General features: G+C 41.4%; 1 protein-coding gene across 6 annotated transcripts in view; it reads right to left on the reverse strand.

Moving 5' to 3' along the window:
• Positions 1-678: 678 nt before the first annotated feature.
• The window catches only part of C2H7orf57 (chromosome 2 C7orf57 homolog), a 28,120-nt gene continuing 8,590 nt past the window's right edge, over positions 679-20,208 (reverse strand). For 3 of the 6 annotated variants that reach the window (XM_055129193.1, XM_055129194.1, XM_055129195.1), the window contains exons 5-9: positions 16,928-17,081; positions 12,718-12,812; positions 11,215-11,435; positions 8,896-8,910; positions 679-6,562 (exon numbers count right to left, since the gene is read on the reverse strand). In XM_055129193.1, the coding sequence (XP_054985168.1) occupies positions 6,516-6,562; positions 8,896-8,910; positions 11,215-11,435; positions 12,718-12,812; positions 16,928-17,081 (532 nt within the window). In that variant the 3' untranslated portion in view covers positions 679-6,515. The remainder of the gene's footprint in view (positions 6,563-8,895; positions 8,911-11,214; positions 11,436-12,717; positions 12,813-16,927; positions 17,082-20,208) is intronic. The other 3 variants (XR_008628669.1, XR_008628670.1, XM_055129196.1) reach the window with 3 other exon arrangements.

Here is a 20,208-nt window from a genome sequence, read left to right on the forward strand (position 1 = left end):
TCACTGCCAGTAGTAATCCCTGAGTATAGAACCAAGCAAGAGTTGGCCGTGAGCACCACCAGGTGTACTCCTCCCTCCATCTCCCACCCCCACATATACTCACACAAGTAGAAATAAAACTTAGGAATTAGAGCAGCTATCCCAGCTATCATCTATCTATCTATCTATCTATCTATCTATCTATCTATCTATCTATCTATCTATCTATCTATCTAGATATGTGATGAGTAGGAAGAGGGCCACCTCCCTACATGCCACCTGCACAGCAGAGCCTGGCAGAGCCTGGTAAGCTACCCGTGACATATTCCATATGCCAAAAACAGTAACAAAAATGGGCCTCATACCCCTGACCTGGAAGAGCCCCCAATACAGCAGCATTGAGAAGGAGAGCAATGAGAGGCTGCTAAAATCTCAGGGTTGAACTAGGCTGCCAAAATGAAGAAAGACTGAAATGACTGTCTGCACTTTTAGTTTTTTTTTTCTTTTTTTTTCTTTCTTAAAGAAATATTTTATTGAACCACCGTGAAACAAAAAAATACAAAGCTTTCAGGTTTAAGTCACAGTCAAATACTGATTAAACCACCATCCCTTCACCAGTGCACCCGTTCCACCACCAAGAACCCCAATACATCCCCCTCCCACCCCACCCCCCATCTAAGTAGCTAATGATATTCCCATTATTCCCTATATATTGAGTACATTTCATATTTCCATACAGAACTCACTATTATTGATTGGAAATCTTCCCCAACAATCAGGCCTGCTGAATAGGCATCATCTAATAATTTCTCTTCATTGGTAAGAGTGAAGACTTATTTTAGCTCAGATCACAGTCAAAATGGATGGCTGCAAGAATCCGCTCTGGTGCCAAAATGGGTTAGGAGACCTCAGGATCACAGTCAATAGGCGCGGAGGCTCTGCTTCTCGTGCCGCAGCTCTCGGTTCATCTCTGGGCGGATGTCTGCACTTTTAATATACGTACGCTGTCATCAGAAGCATCCATTGAGGACCTAATGGTGCAAGCACAGAAGATCAAGTATGACATCAATGGATTGGCTGAGACGAGAAGGCATCGATCGCATCACACCATTTTCGACACTGGAGAAGAACTGTTCCTCGAAACATGCGACTGCAGAGGTGTCGGTGGTCTCAGTGTCCTCGTCAACATGAATTTGGCCATGAGCATTGATTCATTCAAATGCCTAACAACCCAAATCGGATGAGTACTTTTTTTTTTTTGCTTTTTGGGTCATATCTGGCGAAGCACAGGGGTTATTTCTGGCTCTGCACTCAGGAATTACTCCTAGAAGTGCTCAGGGGACCATATGGGATGCTGGGAATTGAGCCCGGGTCAGCTGTGTGCAAGGCAAATGTCCTACCTGCTATGCTATCACCCCAGCATGGACGCTTACGTTTGAATAGATGTGGCTCATAGTTCGCAGTTTCTATCTTCTTCATCTACGCACCAATATCCAACTACAATGAAGAAGAAATTGAGAAGCTCTACATGGAGCTGAAGAAGTTCTATAAAGACCACACCTTCTACAAGGTCATTGTCGGTGCTTTTAATGCCAAGGTTTTAATGACCTGAAGAACTCCACATTGGGATCCGTGACCTAGAATGAAACATACAGGGTGAGAGACTGTCTGAGTTCATTGTATTGACCAAGACCATCCGTGGTAACTCACAGTTCCAGAAGATCGAATCTAAATGTTGGACATGGGAATCTCCCAGTGGACAGTTCCACCTGAAATTGACCATATCATATTCAATCTATGGTTTTACCTGACTAATGTTGCTGTTGTCCCAAAATTACAAACAGGACCAGAGCACCACCTCCTTCATGCGAAATTCTACTTTATGCAGCAGGGAGAAAGGGCTGCAAAGTTTAAGAGAACTCCCAGAACAACCACCAACTCGGAGCTCTTTGGCACTACTGTAGCAATATGGGAAGATGCCATTGTTGACAACACCAACAAGGAATATGATTGACTAGTTCAGCACCTCCACAATTTTGCAAGGAACACCAAGAAAGAGAAAGCCACAAAAAGATGCCTGTCTTCGGAAACTCTCGAGCTCATTCGCCAACGTGGTTTGGCACAAGCCTCAGGCATTGGCAATCACAAGCTAACGTCGGAGCTTGCAAAGCTATGCAGAGAAGTGATAAAGGAAGACCTCAAAGAGAAAAGAGCAGAAATGTTGGCCGATTTGGCAGAAGCTGGGAAAAGTATTCACAATGCCTGCCTGTCCTTTGCCAACCTTAAGACCAAGATGACTGCCCTGCAACATTCTGATGGATCTATACATCTTTCAGAAGGACAACGAAAAGGGTTATCCACGACTTCTACTCGGATCTCTTTGATAGCTGCATCCACCTGCCCACATACTAAATTCCGCAGGATGGATATGTCATTTCCAGTGTTCTCCCTTCTGAAATCCAACAAGCCATTTCATCTGTAAAGAAGCATACAACACCCAGTCCAGACAAGGTCAGACCCAAACACCTGAAGAATCTGCAGCCAGCACTCGTCAATACACTGGCACAGCTCTTCACACACTACCTGTCTGAATGCAAGGTTCCATCCCAATGGAAAACTAGCAGGACAGTCCTGTTGTACAAGAAGGGAGACATTCACGACATTGGCAACTATGGCCCAATCTGTCTGTTGTCCTTCGTCTATAAGTTATTCATTCAAGTCATCCTGAATAGGATTGGTAGAACACTACATGGAGGACAACCATGCGAGCAAGCAGGGTTCCAAAAAGGATTCAGCATAATCAACTATATCCACGCAGTGACCGAGCTCATTGAGGTTTCACAAGAGTTCAAGGTGCCGCTCTGTCTAACGTTCATTGATTTAAAGAAGGCCTTTGATTCTGTTGAGACTGAAGCGGTTATCAAAGCCCTAGCCAAACAGAGCGTTCAAACTCAATACATCAGGATCCTCCATGAGCTTTATTACGGATTCACCACCAGGATCTCACCATTCTACAAAGAAGTGATCATCGATGTAAAGAGAGAGGTTTGGTAAGGTGATATCATTTCACTGAAACTCTTCAGTGCCACCCTCGAGAACATCATGCAATGACTGGAACAGGAAGGAACAGAATGAAGATAGATGGTCGGCAACTACATCAGGTCCGCTTCACTGATGACATCGTTCTCTTTTATGAGCCAAACATTAGCCAAGCAGTATGAATGCTGGCCGACATCTACCATGCATGTGGAAAGGTCAGACTGCAGCTGAATCTCACGAAGACAATGTTCATAAGAACCAGACTAGTACCTGACATTCCATTTGCTCTCAATGGAACCAACATTTCCGAATGCAGCAGTTATGTGTACCTAGGTCGAAAACTTATCATTAGAAATGTCCTGGTACCTGAACTGCGCAGAAGGAAGAGAACAGCATGGAACGCCTTCAAGCGCATCGAAGAAGTGGTTAAGAGGATGAAGAACCTCCGGGTCCAGGCATATCTTTTCAACTCCATCGTTCTTCCTGCACTGGCATACGCCTCAGAACCTGGGCCCTATGCAAACAGGATGAGAACGAGACTCAGGTATCCCAAAGAGGAATCAAAAAAGCTATTCTTGGGATATTATGTTTCACTCAAGTGAGAGAAGGAATCTGGAGTTCCAACCTCCATCAATGATTGAGAATCAGGGACGTTGTCTCGTTTACCAAGGCGTCGAAAATCAGATGGGCCAGACATGTAATGCGATTTGGAGATGACCGCTGGACTAGAGCTATTACCAACTGGATTCCACAGAATGTCAAAAGAACACATGGCCGTCCACCTATGAGATGGTCAGACTTCAAGACCCAGACTTCAAGAACAGTTTGAGGTTCTTCGTGTTCCTAGAGTGACTAGACACTATTGGGCTACACTAGCATGTGACAGGGATGAATGGAGATGTTACTGATACCCACTCGAGCAAATCGATAAACAAAGGGATGACAAGTGACAAGTGATACAAGTGATCCCAGCTATGATTGTGGAAGAAAATGAGACACCCTCCCCCACTAAGTTATGGCAAAACATTTAAGCCAATGGTATTAGTTTTTCTACATGTGCCTCCTTCATGAGAAATTTAGCCATTATAATTGAGTCTTAGTATTCTGAAGACTATTTGAGACAATGACTGAGTACCACATATTTGTCAGGCATTATGTTAAGAACTTTGTTAAACCTTATCCTGACTAGTGTCCACAACCATTCTTGGAAAAGAAATATTTCATTTTGTAGAGGAGAAAATAAACTCACATTAAACTGAAGTTGAGCCAAAGTTGCCACATCCCTTCTACAGAAATGTCAGAACATTAGAAGATTGTTCATGTATTCATACACGGTATAAAACTCATATATCATTATTTTAAAAGATTTTCTTTAAATTAATCAAGTTTGGAAGGAAGTTGGTATTTGGGGCCTCACCCAGATAGGCTCAGGGATTGCTCCTGATGATGCTTGGGGGACTACAGGTGATTCTCACGGTCAAATCAGAGAGCTGGATGGAAGGAAGCACTTTAATCTCAGTATTTTCTCCAACCCTTTAAATATTTTTAAAATCTTAAACTTACAATTTATATATTATCTCCCAATATGTGTACTATATAAAATATGATATATGTGTATTAAGTTTCACTTTGAAAGCCACATTCAGTGATGCTCAGGCATGTCCCAGGGATCAGAGTTAGGCCTACTACATGCAAAGCATGTAAGCACATGTGCCCCAGCCCTGTGTGCTATCTCCCAGGCCCCATGGTCTTGCAACTTTTTAATCCTGTAATAAATCTATTTAAGAAAGATAATTTTGATGACGATTTTCCAGTTCTTTTCAGATATTTGATTGTTGCATTTTACCAATAGGAAAGTCAGCTGCACGATTGGCTTTTCCAGTAATGAACTCTGGCTGTCCTAGGTGGAACCAAACTTTGACCACGGGCATTTATTTGCTGTCCTTTCCCTAAATCATGAATTTCCGGTACTTCATAGTTTCAAAAAAAATAGTTATTTAGATAACTAGTCTAGTGGGTAGGCCTTGCACACAGCTTGCAGTTTGATTACTTGTACTATATATGTTCCCCTGAGCAATCCATGATTGGTCCCCGAGCACAGAGCCAGGAGTAAGACTCAGCACAGCTGGCTGTGCACCCAAAACCAAGACCAGAATCCATTAAAAATAATAAAATTGTAATCTACTGATACCCGTCCTTGAAGGTTTTTTCAAAAGGATGAGATTATTGAAAATACCCTCAACTAAGAGGGAGGTAGGAATTGAGGTGAAGAAAGGAAGAGGAGGGAAACAGAGAAAAGAAGGGGAAAAAGCACTTCTTTCTATAATGAAATATCTTTTTATTCAACATATGCCCTTTTTCACACTGCATACATTCTCCCATATGCTATCAGTTCGATCACAAATAATATAGATTTATCTGCTCAAAATATCTGACTTATAAAAACTAATTTGTTTTTGAAATAGCATTTAAAAAACTAATTTAAACTTTTATCTTTTATATAAGCAAGTGCATAATAAGTTAATTGAGAAAGATATTAAAATTGAATTCTGAAACCATCCAAAGAAAAATTTTATTAGAGAATTGAGTGTACAATATGCAAATTATGTTTTAATGCTAAATACTATATATTTTGATATGGTGAATAACAAAATTTATTAAATGAGATAATTTAGTCTCATTATATAAAGAACTACTGAGTTAAATATTAAACATGTCTTATCATATGCAAAATAAATGCTTACTGTCATTTAGTTTATATAAAATAATTAGCAAAAATAAATTAGCCAATGCTATCTTTTATTAGTAAATGATCAAACTTCAAGACATAATAAATTCATCTTTGTCATAATATAAACTGTGCCGCAATAATTCTGGAATTAAGTTTTTGTAACAAAAATTGCACCTACAAAGATTATAAACCCAAATAATGGAAAAAGGTTTAAAGTGTGTTCTGTTTCTCTTAGAAATAGTCTAAAAAACTGATTTTGATACAAATGCCACCAATGGAGGCACACACATAGAAGTCAATGTCAAATGAAGGGAAAAAGTGATTGATTCGGATACGTGAAGCCATTGGCAGGCCAGCAAGGTACTGCAGTCCCCAAAGGCTGCATTTCTTTAGGATACTTAATATCCTAAAGAAATGCAAAAGATTGGGCTGGAGCAATAGCACAGCCGGAATCACTTGCCTTCCTTGTGGCCTACCAGGCTCAGTCCCTGGCATCCCAAATGCTCCCCCATTCCCTGCCAGGAGGGATCCCTGAGTGCATCACCGGCAGTCAGCCAGAAACACTGCCAGGGTTGCAGCTCAAAAAGCAAAACAAAGCAAAAAGACATGCAAGAAATCAAAACCCAACACTTGTATCATAAAATCTTCTATAAGATAAATTCATAAGTATCCGTGTTAATAAAATATGTTTTATAAATAGAACTGCAAAAAGTTGGATCAAATCTAGCCATTAGAAAATGACCCTGCATGCAGATTTAGTTGGGGTTTATTTGAGCTCTGCTGGTGTTGATGCAGACGAGGGAGCTGATCGACCTGCAATGCAAAGTAAACTCAGGATTACACAGTGAAAGACATAAAGATATACTTATAAATTAAAAATATAACTAAAAACAAAAATTAAAAATATAATTCATTAATTATATTTATTTTCTCAGGGCATAATTGACATTGCTTTCAGGAGTACACCATAATACTTTGATATTTGTATCTACAGTGAGATAATAACATCTAGTTAATATCCATTACCATAGAATTTTTCTCCCTGTGATAAGAACTTCTTTTGTTTTGTTTTTTTAGACCATACCTGGAGGTTCCCAGGTTTACTCCTGGCTCTGTGCCCAGGGATAACTCCTGGCAGTGCTCAGAGGAACATATGTTGCTCTGGGGATCAAATCCAGGTCAAGGCAAGGCACATACCTTATCCTCTGTACTGTCTCTGGGCCACAGTGATTAGAACTTTTAAGATACACTTTTTTAGCAACTTTCAAATATGTGACATAGTACTATAGTCCCCCTCCCTATTGTACATTACATGCCCAGGATTTATTTTATTACTGGAAGCATGTAGACTTTTGGCTTCCTCAGACTATTGGTATGAACACAAAATGAAGAAAAACATATATTGATCTGGAGCAATAGCTCAAAAGTAGACAGAAGCAAACGCTTTGCATGCCAGAAGCCTGAGTTTACGGCAGCACGGCAGTGCCTGGAGCACCCTCGGGAGTGACCCCCCAAGCACTGAGCCGCTGAACATCCAGTGGTACCAAACACAAATAGTAAAGCAAGCCCCTACTTCTGAATATTATTCCTGAAGTCTATGTAAAATTCACATGCACACTCTTGCCCACAGGCACAAATTACACAAACCTTCAAAGACAAGAACAGAGTGCCCACTGGAGACATGCAAAGGTCTGAGACAGCTTGCACAGGGTGGGGGTGGTTGACTTTAGTGTGTTGGGCTGAACTAATAATATTAGCACTGCCTAGGCATGGACAACTGAAAGGAGGATATTTAGTCTAATATGATCGCACATTTCTCAAAAGCCAAGAGGACTTTCATTAATATTGACTCAAAGTGCAATACTGTAAAGTTATCCGAAGGCAGCTTTCTGACATGCAAAAGACTTTGGCAATGGCAGTAACGTTTTCAGTAAGGAAAAGCAACAACAAAAACGTCTGTGTCTCCAGGAGGGAAAGGAACATTGACGAAGGTTGAGAAGATGCAGACGTTAAGGTGGCAGGTTCTCAGAGTTTCCTGAGTGCTCTCCAAAGTAGGAAACTGGAAAAGGCTGAAGGCAAAGGCCCACCCTAATCATTTTTCTTATTTCTAATTCAAATTGTACAAGAGAAGAAATATATATAGAAAGAGAGCATAGAGTGCCTCAAACTTGGGCCCAGAGAGGGCAAGGCACCAGATTTTCTCAGGAATACCTTAGCTACAGCAGCAGACCTGCAGGGCCACTGCATCAAATGCTGGGCCTTCCTGCAACCCCAAAACTTACTACTTCATTTTCCATTAGTTGGGAATGGCTAAAATGCTCTTTCAATATTAAGCAGGTCTTGCTACTAATTTAAAACATGTAATTATTTATTTCCATTTAAAACATTTGCAAATGTTTTACTAATGTCAAATGATAGCACCTTGATGAGATCATAACTTTTCTTAGCGGTTCAGTCAGTTCTATCTAATTAAAACCATGTTCTAGCACAACGCTGAGAGACTGCAGTGCCTTCATAGGTAAGCCCTTATGCCTGTTGTATTTTTATGTTCAATTTAGGTGCTCCCTCAGTCCTGCATTTCTCTCTTCCATTCCTTAAATCTATACCTCTAAACTGGGATATAATAAATGTGTATCTCTGAACCACAAACTAAAATGCCTTACTATCTGTTAACATGGCTTCCAAGTATCTTATCATGTATAATACATGCAAAGAATAAAAGTATCCTTGGGGCTGGAGTGATAGCATATCGGGTAGGGCATTTGCCTTGCACGTGGCCAACCTGGGTTCAAATCCCAGCATCCCATATGGTCCCCTGAGCACCGCCAGGAGTAATTCCTGAGTGCATGAGCCAGAAGTAACTCCTGTGCATCGCCGGGTGTGACCCAAAAAGAAAAAAAAAAGTATCCTTAAATTTGTCACAATGTAAGTGGTCCCTTTCTAAGCCTGAAACTAATTCTAGATCTTTTGACTTTCTTTAAAAAGTGTAGCTAGAACCAGATTTTAAAATAGAATATATTCCATTTGGAAAGAGATGTGATAGCAGCAGGAAGCTCTCTTTCAGTTTTTTTAAATCTGTTCATTTTTTTTTTATGCAGGAGCATTTTTCTGTTTGGATGCAGGTCAGTTTCCTTATGAGTACTCACTTGGAGAAGAAGACTCTGTAATAAAGAACAAATACAGAAGATTTATTTAATGAAATAAACTACTAAAAGATTCAGTACTTTTAATGATTAATTATATTAAAAGGCTATATTACTAAATATAAAAATCACAGAACACAACTCACATAATAAAGTTTTTTAAAAGTGCACGGTTAGAACTAGAGAAATGGTGAAGTATGAAGATGCTTGTCTTACACGCAGCAGACTCTGATTCCTTCCTACAGGACACAGTCCCCTTGAAAGCTGCTGGGAGCAATTCCTGAGCACAGAATAGGGAGTAGCTCCTGAATCTTGCCAGTGTGGGCCAACATCCCCTCTCATATAAACTATACTGTTTAACAACATAAATTACAAACTTGTTGCCTATCCAAAGGACTGTGGGAAAGTGGGCAAGGTGCTAGTCCATAGTAATACTTTCTCACTCTATTTACACATTGTCACTTATAAGCAGTCAGAAAAATATAAACAGATGTACTACTTCTAAAACACCAGAGATGCATGGAGAGTCATAACATTCTTTATTCCTCTTCAGTCAGAAAAATGGAGTCTCAGAAATAAAAATAAGCTATCCAAGGGTCCACAGAGTTGTACTGTCATTCCATTGTTCATCGATTTGCTCAAGCAGCACCAATAACATCTCCAATGTGAGACTTGTTGTTACTGTTTTTGGCATATCGAATATGCCACAGGTAGCTTGCCAGACTCTGCCGTGCGGGCAGGATACTTTCGGGAGCTTGCCAGGCTCTCCGAGAGGGACAGAGGAATCAAACCTGGGTCAGCCCCATGTAAGGCAAACGCCCTACCCACTACGCTATCGCTCCAGTCCACTAAAATAAAGAGAAAAAAAAGAAACACCTGATTGCCATATAGAGAGGTGGAGGAGGGAGTGGGAGGGAAATGGGAGCACTATTGAAAGGAACTTGGCCCTGGTGATAGGACTAGTGCTGGCACATTGCAAGCCTGAAACTCAATTATAAGTAACTATGAATTACGGTGACTTAAATAATTAATTGGAATAAAAGGACAAGAGTCACAGAAATTAAGTATAATGCTCAATTATATTTCAAGAATAAAAATAAGACTAATTCTACCTGTTATTGTGACACACACTTTTAGATGTAAACATCAAAACTAATATACTGGAAAGCAGGGGAACTTATAACTGTGCAAAATTCTGTAGCGAATTTTAAGATGTGGCCAATAATGAAACAATTTCCTTTTGAACTATAAAATCTTTTAAAAATAAACAAAGTAATTGAGCTACTTTGTGAAGCTGCCTCACAGGAGGACCAGAGTTAATACAGAAGGCCAAGCATTGAAGAACAGAATCTTTTGGATTCTGGAGGCTAAAATTCCCATTATTAACTATATCATTTGTTTGATATACCAAGTGAAACATTAAAATTTATGACAAGTTTTGGGGCTGGAGCAATAGCACAGCGGGTAGGGCGTTTGCCTTGCACGCGGCCGACCCGGGTTCAATTCCCAGCATCCCATATGGTCCCCTGAGCACCGCCAGGAGTAATTCCTGAGTGCAGAGCCAGGAGTAACCCCTGTGCATCGCCAGGTGTGACCCAAAAAGCAAAAAAAAAAAAAAAAAAAAATATGACAAGTTTAAAATAAAAGTGGAGCCATTAGAAATCATGAGTTTTTTTCTTCATCTAATTAAAGAGGGAGGAATTGTACATTGGTGGAGGGATGGATGTTGGAATACCATACGAATAAAGCTTAATTATGAACAGCTTGTGAGGGTTTATCTCACAGTGATTCAATAAAGAAACATCTTTAATAAAATAAAACCCATATTTCACCCCAATAAGTATCTGAGCACTGTTAGAAATGACCCCTCAGAACTCAGTCGGGTGTAGCTGTTGTAGTTGGGTGTAGTTCCCAAGCACTACTGGGTATATTCACAAAACCAAATAGAAAAGAAAAGGAAAAAATATATGTATTACTGTCTCTTAAAAATACAACACATTGAGCCATTTCCCTCCATTTTCAAAAAACTATTACATATGTTTAGAACATACTTGGTTCCGTTCTTGAAATTTTATTTTTATGACATTCAACTGAAGGAAGTATAATATGATCATTTCTCATAGTGATTCAATAAAAAATATTTAATAAAAAATCTTATTTCAACCTCATAAGTACCTGCAGACCCAGTGCTTTATTTTTATATGTTTTTTTGCCTACTCACTTAGATTACGCATTATAGGAAAAAGTCAACAGTGCTTTCACAAAGAACAAAAGCTTTTAGGAAAATATCTTCCAAGGAGAATAACTTTTGAGTGGCTTTACCTTGGTCCTTCCCAGAGCCTTCAGGAACCTTTGAGTCTGTGGTTGGTTCTTCATCTAGATTCTCCTCAGCATCTTGTGTGGGCTGAGATGATGCTGCCGCAGCCCTAGATGTCTGTGGGGTTCGCTTTTCTGAATCAGATCGCTGCTGTAACCACTCATCCTTATAACCATTGCTAATAAGTTTGGAAAAGTTTGTAGGTGAACTGTGTTTTTGACCATGCCTCAAAAAGAGAAAAATGTTATCTTAAGTACAGAGGTTTTAGTATTAGCCCACAAGAGTTCTAGAAAATGCATCACATATTGATCATGAATTAAATAATAAGTTTAATCTAGAAAAATAGCTCTAAGGGAATAGTGTATGATCATTTCTCAAGGTCAAATTCAGAAAATGTCACCCTCCTGCTCCCCAGGGTTGTCCTTTCTCATTCATGTTAAAGACTAGTTATGCTTATTCTCACGCAGCTCTGTCACCCATTGTCATTCACCTCTGGGACCACATATTCCATTCACAACCCACACTGAAGAGACAGGTAAATGGGTAGAAGCAGCACGATATAAATCAAACAGGTAACATGCAGCTCCTATTCTTAGCCCCACTTACAAATCAGTAATACTCTTGGCTAGTTTTGTGTTCAGGATTCACTCCTAGTGGTGCCAAGTCAAATCCAGGCTCCCTATATACAAAGCATGTTTTAAAGATGCAAAGGTATTCTTACTGGTACATGTGCTACCTTCCTTGATTTCTCTCAGCTTATATGAAAATTTGTGTAGATGTATGATTTTTTTCCTTCCAGTTAGAACTGTGTTCTCATGGAATATGTCATACTATATAAATAATGGACTATATTTCTCTCCATCAGGAAAAGAAAAGTTATTAGAAGAATTAGACCATCAATGCATCAAGTCAGCACTAAGCTAAAACTTAAGAAAAGATAAAGAAATCAAAACCTGTGATTTCAGGGGCTTTATGCTCGGGATAGGAGTGCAGCGGGGGCAGGCACTCGCTCACACCAGAGGGGACGATTCAGTGACATGAAACCTACAGACTGAGCAGCATGCCTGCACACAAACAAGTGACTTAAAACATGAAAGGATGCTGTTGATCAAGGAGTTTTTGTGAGGGTGAAATATTGTAGGTTGGCCTCAAGTATGATACAGCTGCTGAAGTGAACAGCTGGGTGGAGAAATTGGAGTCCCATGGAAAATGGGGGTTGCAGCAGGGGCATGAACCTGATGGAAAGAGAACACAGAAACCAGAAGGAAGGGAGGGAAATAAGTCTAGGCCAGCACGCTCTGTAGAATAGGCGGTAGCGAGCTATAATAACAGTCACATTTCCAAAATGTGTTGTTGGAAAGTAGAATCTTGAGTCTGAAATTAGCACAGCATGTTGTTGCTGTCACTGTCACTACTGTCACCTTATTATTGTGTCACGGCCATTACCATTTGGGTATGTAGAGCCTCAAGCCCAATCGCGGCTGACTTGGCTCTACACAGTCACTTACATGGGAGGAAAGGAGAGTCTTCCTGCAGCATCTCTGGGGCCTGCAGGGGTCCCCACTTTGTTGGAATACTTTGAGTTAATGGCCGGCAGCTTCACCTGTGCAAAGAAACACAGAAAACCCAGATCCAGTGATATTCAGTAGCTTAGAAACCAAAAGAGAAGAAAACTTGCAAACAGTAGCAAAGCATGAAACATCAAGGCAGGTCTTGCAGTGTGGTCATTAGTTTACTATTGAACAGTCATAACAAAATATGATTCAAATATGGTCCTATCTGACACAATAGTTGTATAAAGGAGACTACTGCTAATTTAAAAACAGTTGTGATCAAGATAACATCTACTCAGGAAGAAACAGCAGGAATTAACACTGATAAATATTAACAGTGGGAAATACTAAGACTTTGATGGCCTCCCTAGGGAACCAGAGAGGTAATACAACAGGGAAGTGCTTGTTTTGCAGAACCATGTTCAACCCCTAGCACCTCACATGGTCCCCTGTGCCCTATCTAAGCTTAGAATAAGCCCTGAGTACCAGGAATATGCCCCAGGCATCACCAGATAGAGCACAAAAACAAAAATAGGGGCTGGGGGCTCCCTACTCCCTAAAAATAGGCATGTCAGGCCTGAAGGACAAGCAGCCTTTCTGGAGTGCCCAGCAGCAAGAAGACCATGAGGCACAGAGAGATGCCATCCATGTAGATATCTTGGATTATTTCACTTAGTGGGATGCCAAGGTAGAGCAAAAAAAAGGAAATGACACTGAGATTCAAGACTTGTTCTTGTATGATTCTTAAGTGTGGTTTCATGCTGCCCACTCAGATAAGAAAATCCTGTACCCTTTCTCCCTCATAACATCACCAGAGTTATCAGTGAAGGACAAGTGTGTACAACCTCGATCTTGAAAGATCTTTCAAATGTGGGATATAAGGAAACATTGTAAGGGAATAACAAATGCCCAAAGGCAACAGAAACTGAGAACTGATGCTTAGGAGGAAGATTACCATGGGGCGGGCGGGGGGGGGCGGGGGGGTGATGGAAGAATAAGATAGGAGGATCACAGTGGGACACTGGGGCAGTGGTAGAAGAAAATGGGCACTCTGGTGGGGGTTTGGTGTTTGAAACCCTACTGTTAATAGTATTACAAATCATAGTGATAACAAAAAAAAAAGAAATTCAGAGGATGAGGTCATTAGAGGGGAGAGGGTGGCATCTGAGATGGGTGATACAATCAGGACAGGAGTGGTAGGGGAAGGATGTCTTCGGAAAGTACAGACGAACTCAGAGAAGAGAGAACAGCAGAGCAGAGATAACTTAGCCAAAAGGTATGGGATGGTGATCAGATGGCCACAGGAAGTGAACAAAAGTGAACATTCAGACCATATGAATATTCAATATTGAATGTTGATTCAATATGAATGTTGAATATTCAATATTCAATATTCAACAATAAAGGACCCAGCAAATGAGAGACATGTGGATGATGAAGCAGGTAAGGTCCTAAAATAAGAGCTGAGTAAGTTGCTGGGAACTAGATGGGAAAGAGAAGGCTCCTTAGGAAAGGGGCCTGCCGGTATGTGTGCTGAATCTGAAAGAGAACTTTAAGCCTCAGTGGGCTGGAGGAGAAGGTGACAACAAAGAAGCTTGTAAATCTGACTGTGGGGAGGGAGGGTTGTGGTGGTTATGCATGTAAGGACTTGTCAGAATGCGTAGACTAGTGTTCAATAAAAGGTCTAAAAAATTACATCTTATTTTAAAAAATTGCCTCAAAATGCTATAGGAAAACTGCAAGCACTTGAGGTAAGAAAATATGGCAATTCTGAAAGAATAAATAAGATTCACTAGAGCTATCCTCTCTAGTGTCAATTGAAGAGGTCAGAAGAACTGGGTGTGGGGAGGAAAGAGAATAAATGCCTTTCAGAATGAGGAAGGCATGCAGGTAGCTCTTGGCAATGAACTCCTGAAAGTCTCAAAATCAAAGTGTGGGTGCTGGACAGCAGGTCAGAGAGATAGAGTGGCTGCCTTGCTCCTGAGTTCCAGGGGATGTAGTTCAATACGGGGCACGCCATATTGGGGCCTGCCTCAGAGCATGAGTGGGTATGACCCTGGTGGTCCCCAGTACCACTGGGCTGGGCACTGCGCTGCTAATGTAAGATGACCGCTGCCTTGTTGAGGCCAGCAGGACTCTGTTTTCTGGACATCTTGTGTAGAAGCTCATAGCAACTTCATCCTCCTGACCTCCCAGGCATGCACTTCACTGCCAACATCACGGGGAGTGGGGGGCAGGATGCTACCACTTCTTCCCACTAACTCCCTTTACATTCACCAGCAACAGAATTCTAGTACAATTTTGTTATGGCATGTTTTCACATTAAATTTGCTACTCGAGAAGTGTGGCAAAAATCTTCAGAGTTACAGAGACAAATATTTTTTAAAAGAATGCCACACCCTCCCACATCCAAAACAAACTACCATTCTACACAATAGATGTTTCTACATTAGCAAAATACCAAAATGGTGATTAAGATGTCTTAGGGCTATCCTGGGCCCTTCCTAGGGGTGAACAACTAAATAGGATATAGCCATTTCATGTATATTTTGGCTTAAATATTCATCTATTACATTTTAAAATAAAAACCTCTTTCCTTCCTGCTTTCTTAGCATGTTTAAACACAAGCATAGCTTTGGGAAGCCAGAAAAATTATACAGGGGGTAAGGAGTTTGCCTAGTCTGTATCCCACTCCAGTTGGATATCTGGCACCTGATATAGTACCCTGAGCACTAGCGGAAGTCACTCTTGAACTCAGAGCACCTACGCATCAGGGGGTTATGACTGACTGAAACACTCAACGCCCCCCTCCCGGCACGAAGACAAGCATAGCTTTTGTCAGTGGTTATTAAATAACCCCTCTTAATTGTGATGGTACAGAATCTCCTGTTGCAAAGCTTCTCCAGATCTGTACTTTAGATTGGTTAATGTTTCATAACTTATTGAAAGTTCCCTTTTTAGTTGCTTAAATATAACCAACTGATCTTTAAAATTAGTTTCATGAATCAGACAAATACATATCAAAAGGAAAATCACTGCTAGACAGTGAAACTGCCTTAAAAAGTCCATACTACCTATCATCAACAATTGCCATCCTCTGTGGTATTCAACTACTTATGTTCTCCAATAAACCATACATTTGGGAGGTGTAACACAAACAAGCTTACTGAGAGGTGAGGCCCGGAAGTCAGGCATAGCTCACTGCAACAACTAGCACATGTGGGGGGGGGAAATACGTCTCCCTCTGGGAGTGAAGACCATTCTTGATTTTCTCTTATTATCACTAAAGCACCGTCAATTTTATTTTATTTTTTGCTTTTTGGGAGTCACACCCAGTGATGCTCAGGGGTTACTCCTGGCTCTGCACTCAGGAATTCCTCCTGGCAGTGCTTGGGGGACCATATGAGATGCTGGGAATTGAACCTGGGTCAGCCAAGTGCAAGGCAAATGCCCTACCCGCTGTGCTATCATTCCAGCCCCCCAAGCACCATTAATTTTAATGTAAATGTTGCCTTTTCACAAAGAGCAGGGTCAAATCAGCAGGGCCAATGACCGAAGCTAACCAGATTACCAAAGTCCCAAGGGCAACAAGGAGTCCTTAGGGGTAGACTTGGGCACGGGGATATGAAGTTTCAAATTCAGATATCATAACCTCTCCAAAGTTAACAATTAGAGATGCTCCTTGTTTTGAACCACAGCTACATAACTAGGTTTCTATCTTGGTGCCAGCAGCTCTGCCATCACAAATACAACCCTTATTTATTGCACGAAACACTATTGTCTCTTTATTGTCAATACAAAGAGTATCTAGCCAAATTATAACTGAAATAAGTTAATAATTTAAATAAAATGAAAGTGTTCAGAAACCATACATAATACATGTTTTAAATACATATAAAATAAAATAAAATATATTTTTATGCATGCTGGATATGAATTCCTTTCTAGTTAAGCATTAGTCACCTGAAGCGCAACAAAAAGTAATTTTACTTGAGTTATAAAAAGGAGAGTAGACATTTTTATCATGGCTGCTTGCCTTTCGGTAGTTCCCAATTTAAAATACAGGCAGACAAACAGGAGACCTATATTGGCAGCTGGCAAAGACTTTGCTTAATCGGGGAGCAAGCAACAAAGCATAGCAGACACGGATTATGGCTCCCATCACCTTTTTTTTCTCCTCAAGTTCATCAGCATCTCGTTGCCAAACCGTCTTCATGTCAAAATCGAAGGGACCTCTTTTGGACTCGTAAGTACCATTGGTCTTATCAGGGCTAAACTCCTCATATACCATATAATCTGGCATAGAGACAGCAGGAATTCTAAAGGAAAGAGATGTGAGAGATCAGAACTGACGCGCAGTCTCTGCTTTCAGTATTAGGCGTTACCCTCCCTCCTCTTCCCACACGGACTCCTAAGGACCCCAGTGACCCCCTCAAGCTCCTTGCTCTGCTGGAGGAAAACACTTGCCTTCTCCATGACTGCTATCCCAGAGTCAGTATGTTAAGTCAGAAATCAGTGATTTATTAGTGATGTTAAATCATAAACACTTACAAAGATATTTCTGCAACATAACCTACTTTGTCTCTCGAAATGTCAAACATTTCACATGATTTAATGATCCAGTAAAATGACATTTCACGTTATTTAATAGCTTTCTGTGGAGAATAATATAATGTACTACCATACCAGGTTCGATTCCTCCATCCCTTTCAGAGAGCCTGGTAAGCTACCAAGAGTATCCCACCCACATGGCAGAGCCTGGCAAGCTACCCGTAGCATATCTGATATGCCAAAAACAATAACAAGTCTCACAATGGAGACGTTACTGGTGCCTGCTCAAGCAAATTGATGAGCAATGGGACGACAGTGCTACAGTGCTACTACCATATTAAATCATTTCACATGATTTCATGTAATAATACCACTTTGTTTCTGTTAGGTGGTCTTTGTTTTAAATTTAGTCACTGCCATCATTGGGTTTCAGGTAAATGATGAATCAATGTTCCAACAATGCTCCAACCTCACCAGTGTCTGCTGCCCTCCACCAATGCCCCTCCCCTTTTGCTGCCCGCCCATAGCTGCTTCTATGATGGCACTTTCTTAAAAATAAGGTTTTGCACTGTGAGTTAAAGGACTGTTACAGGATTTTATACATAACATTTGATCACTGTATCACTGTCATCTCATTGTTTATCAATTTTATTTTTTCTGCTTTTCAGGTCACACCCAGCAATGCACAGGGGTTATTCTTGGCTCTGCACTCAGGAATTACTCCTGGCAGTGCTGGGGGACCATGTGGGATGCTGGGAATCAAACCCAGGTCAGCCGCATGCAAGGCAAACACCCTACCCGATATGCTATCACTCTAGCCCCCCGTTGTTCATTGATTTACTTGAGCAGGCAACAGTAACATCTCCATTTGTCCCAACCCTGAGATTTTATTTTTTAAATTTTTATTTTTTACAGACTTACAACTTTTTGTGCTTGTGTTTCATTCATACAATGCTCGAGTACCCGTCCCTCCACCAGTGCCCATTCTCCACCACCAATGATCCCAGTATCCCTCCCACACTCCCACCCCATCCCCCACCCCGCCCCACCCCCCTCTGTGGGAGGGCATTCCCTTTTGTTCTCTCTCTCCTTTTGGGTGCTGTGGTTTGCAATAGAGGCACTAAGTGGCCATCATGTTTGGTTTATAGTCTATTTTCAGCATGCATCTCCCATCCCCTGCGGGTCCTCAAACCACGCTCTACCTGGTGTTCCCTTCTCTATCTGAGCTGCCCCTTCCTCCAGCATGTGAGGCCAGCTTCCAAGCCTTGGAGCCAACCTCCTGGTACTTATCTCTACTATTCTTTGGTGCCAGTCTCCAATCTTGTTGTTTTATATTCCACAAATGAGTGCAATCTTTCTATGTCTATCTCTCTCTTTCTGACTCATTTCACTTAACATGATACTTTCCATGTTGATCCACTTATATGCAAAGGTCATGACTTCATCTTTTCTAACAGCAGCATCGTATTCCATTGTGTAGATGTACCATAATTTCTTTAACCAGTCATCTGTTCTCTCCAGCCCTGAGATTTTAGCAGCCTCTCCTTACTCATCTTTCCCAACAATTGGAGGCTGCTTTCAGGGTCAGGGGAATGAGACCTGTCACTGTTACCTTCATAGGTAGTAATTATTTAGTGGCATTAAGACTTTCCATGGCTTTCCTATTTACAGCACACCTGAACTCCAAGACACTGGGAATGAAACCAACTAGACCTGCTCCTGGGAGCAGCGAGGCAGAGGGTCTTTTCGCTGACACTGGCCACTGCCCCCCACCAGGCAACCTGACAGAAGGCAGAAGGATGAGGCCAGACTCAGGCCTAGAAGTAGGTGGAAGGTGGCCAATAAAACATAAAACAAAGATGGGGAAGGCAGAATTTCATTTTCATAGAACAATGAATGTAGGCTGGACTCGGAGCATGTAGAAAGAAGGGAATGGAGAAGATATACTTCCAGGAGCAGGAGCACAGGGATGGAAGGCAGGGAGGGAAGAAGAAAGGAGAATAGAAGAGAGGCATGAGAGATGGGGGAAGAGGAGGGAGAAAAGAGGAAAAATAGAGAAGAATGGCAGAGACCAGGGGAAGGGGAAAGGAAGGAGGGGAAGGAGAATAGTCAAGTCAGATGGGAGGTGGCAGGAGTCCTCAAAAGAAATACCTGAAATAACAGGGATAAACAATCAAAGAGTGGGTGGCAGTTCACTTGGAAGGGACTGGACAGAAGGGCCCGGAGGAGGCAGCTAGGAATCCTGGAGGTGATACTCGCAGGTGCCAGGGAGCAGATGGCACAAACTGGGAATGAAAGTGTGCGGATGAGACTGGGCACAGGGAAAAAGCTCCAGGCAGGCCTGACTTGAGATATAAGTATGGAAAACTGGGTTCCTACCCTTCTCAGTTCACTTAAGGGAGAGCTCAGCAAGGCTGTCTTCTTTGAGCCCTCCCATTTGTCATTTCCTGTGTGCTCTATTGCAGGAAAAAAATCTCAAACAAAAGGAGGACTAAAAAAAAGAAAATAAAGGAATCATTCCAAAACCATGAGGCAGTACTCTGGTTTAGCTCACCAATTATCACTGATGCCAAGCTGGAACTTTTGCACTTAGGCTTCCCTCTGAGTATCTAGAAAAACCCCAGAGCAGAATCCTAAAGATGTTTACAGAACTGAGGACCATGTAGAGAAGAGTGGAAAGTGGTATTTTCTATCTCTCAACATGGGACTTGGTACTGTGACAGGGAGGAGAAAAGTGACATGAGAAGGGACAGTCAGTGTGCCCTAGCCCCTGTGGCCAAGAACTAGCAAGCACTGTCTGATTGCAGGGAACAACATGAAGACACAGAATCTGGAAGTCACAGACAAGTTGGAAATCTTTCAGCCCCTGTGTCTGGGTGATATCAAACAACTACA

This window comes from Sorex araneus, chromosome 2 (genome assembly GCF_027595985.1).
Source record: "Sorex araneus isolate mSorAra2 chromosome 2, mSorAra2.pri, whole genome shotgun sequence".
NCBI lineage: Eukaryota > Metazoa > Chordata > Mammalia > Eulipotyphla > Soricidae > Sorex > Sorex araneus.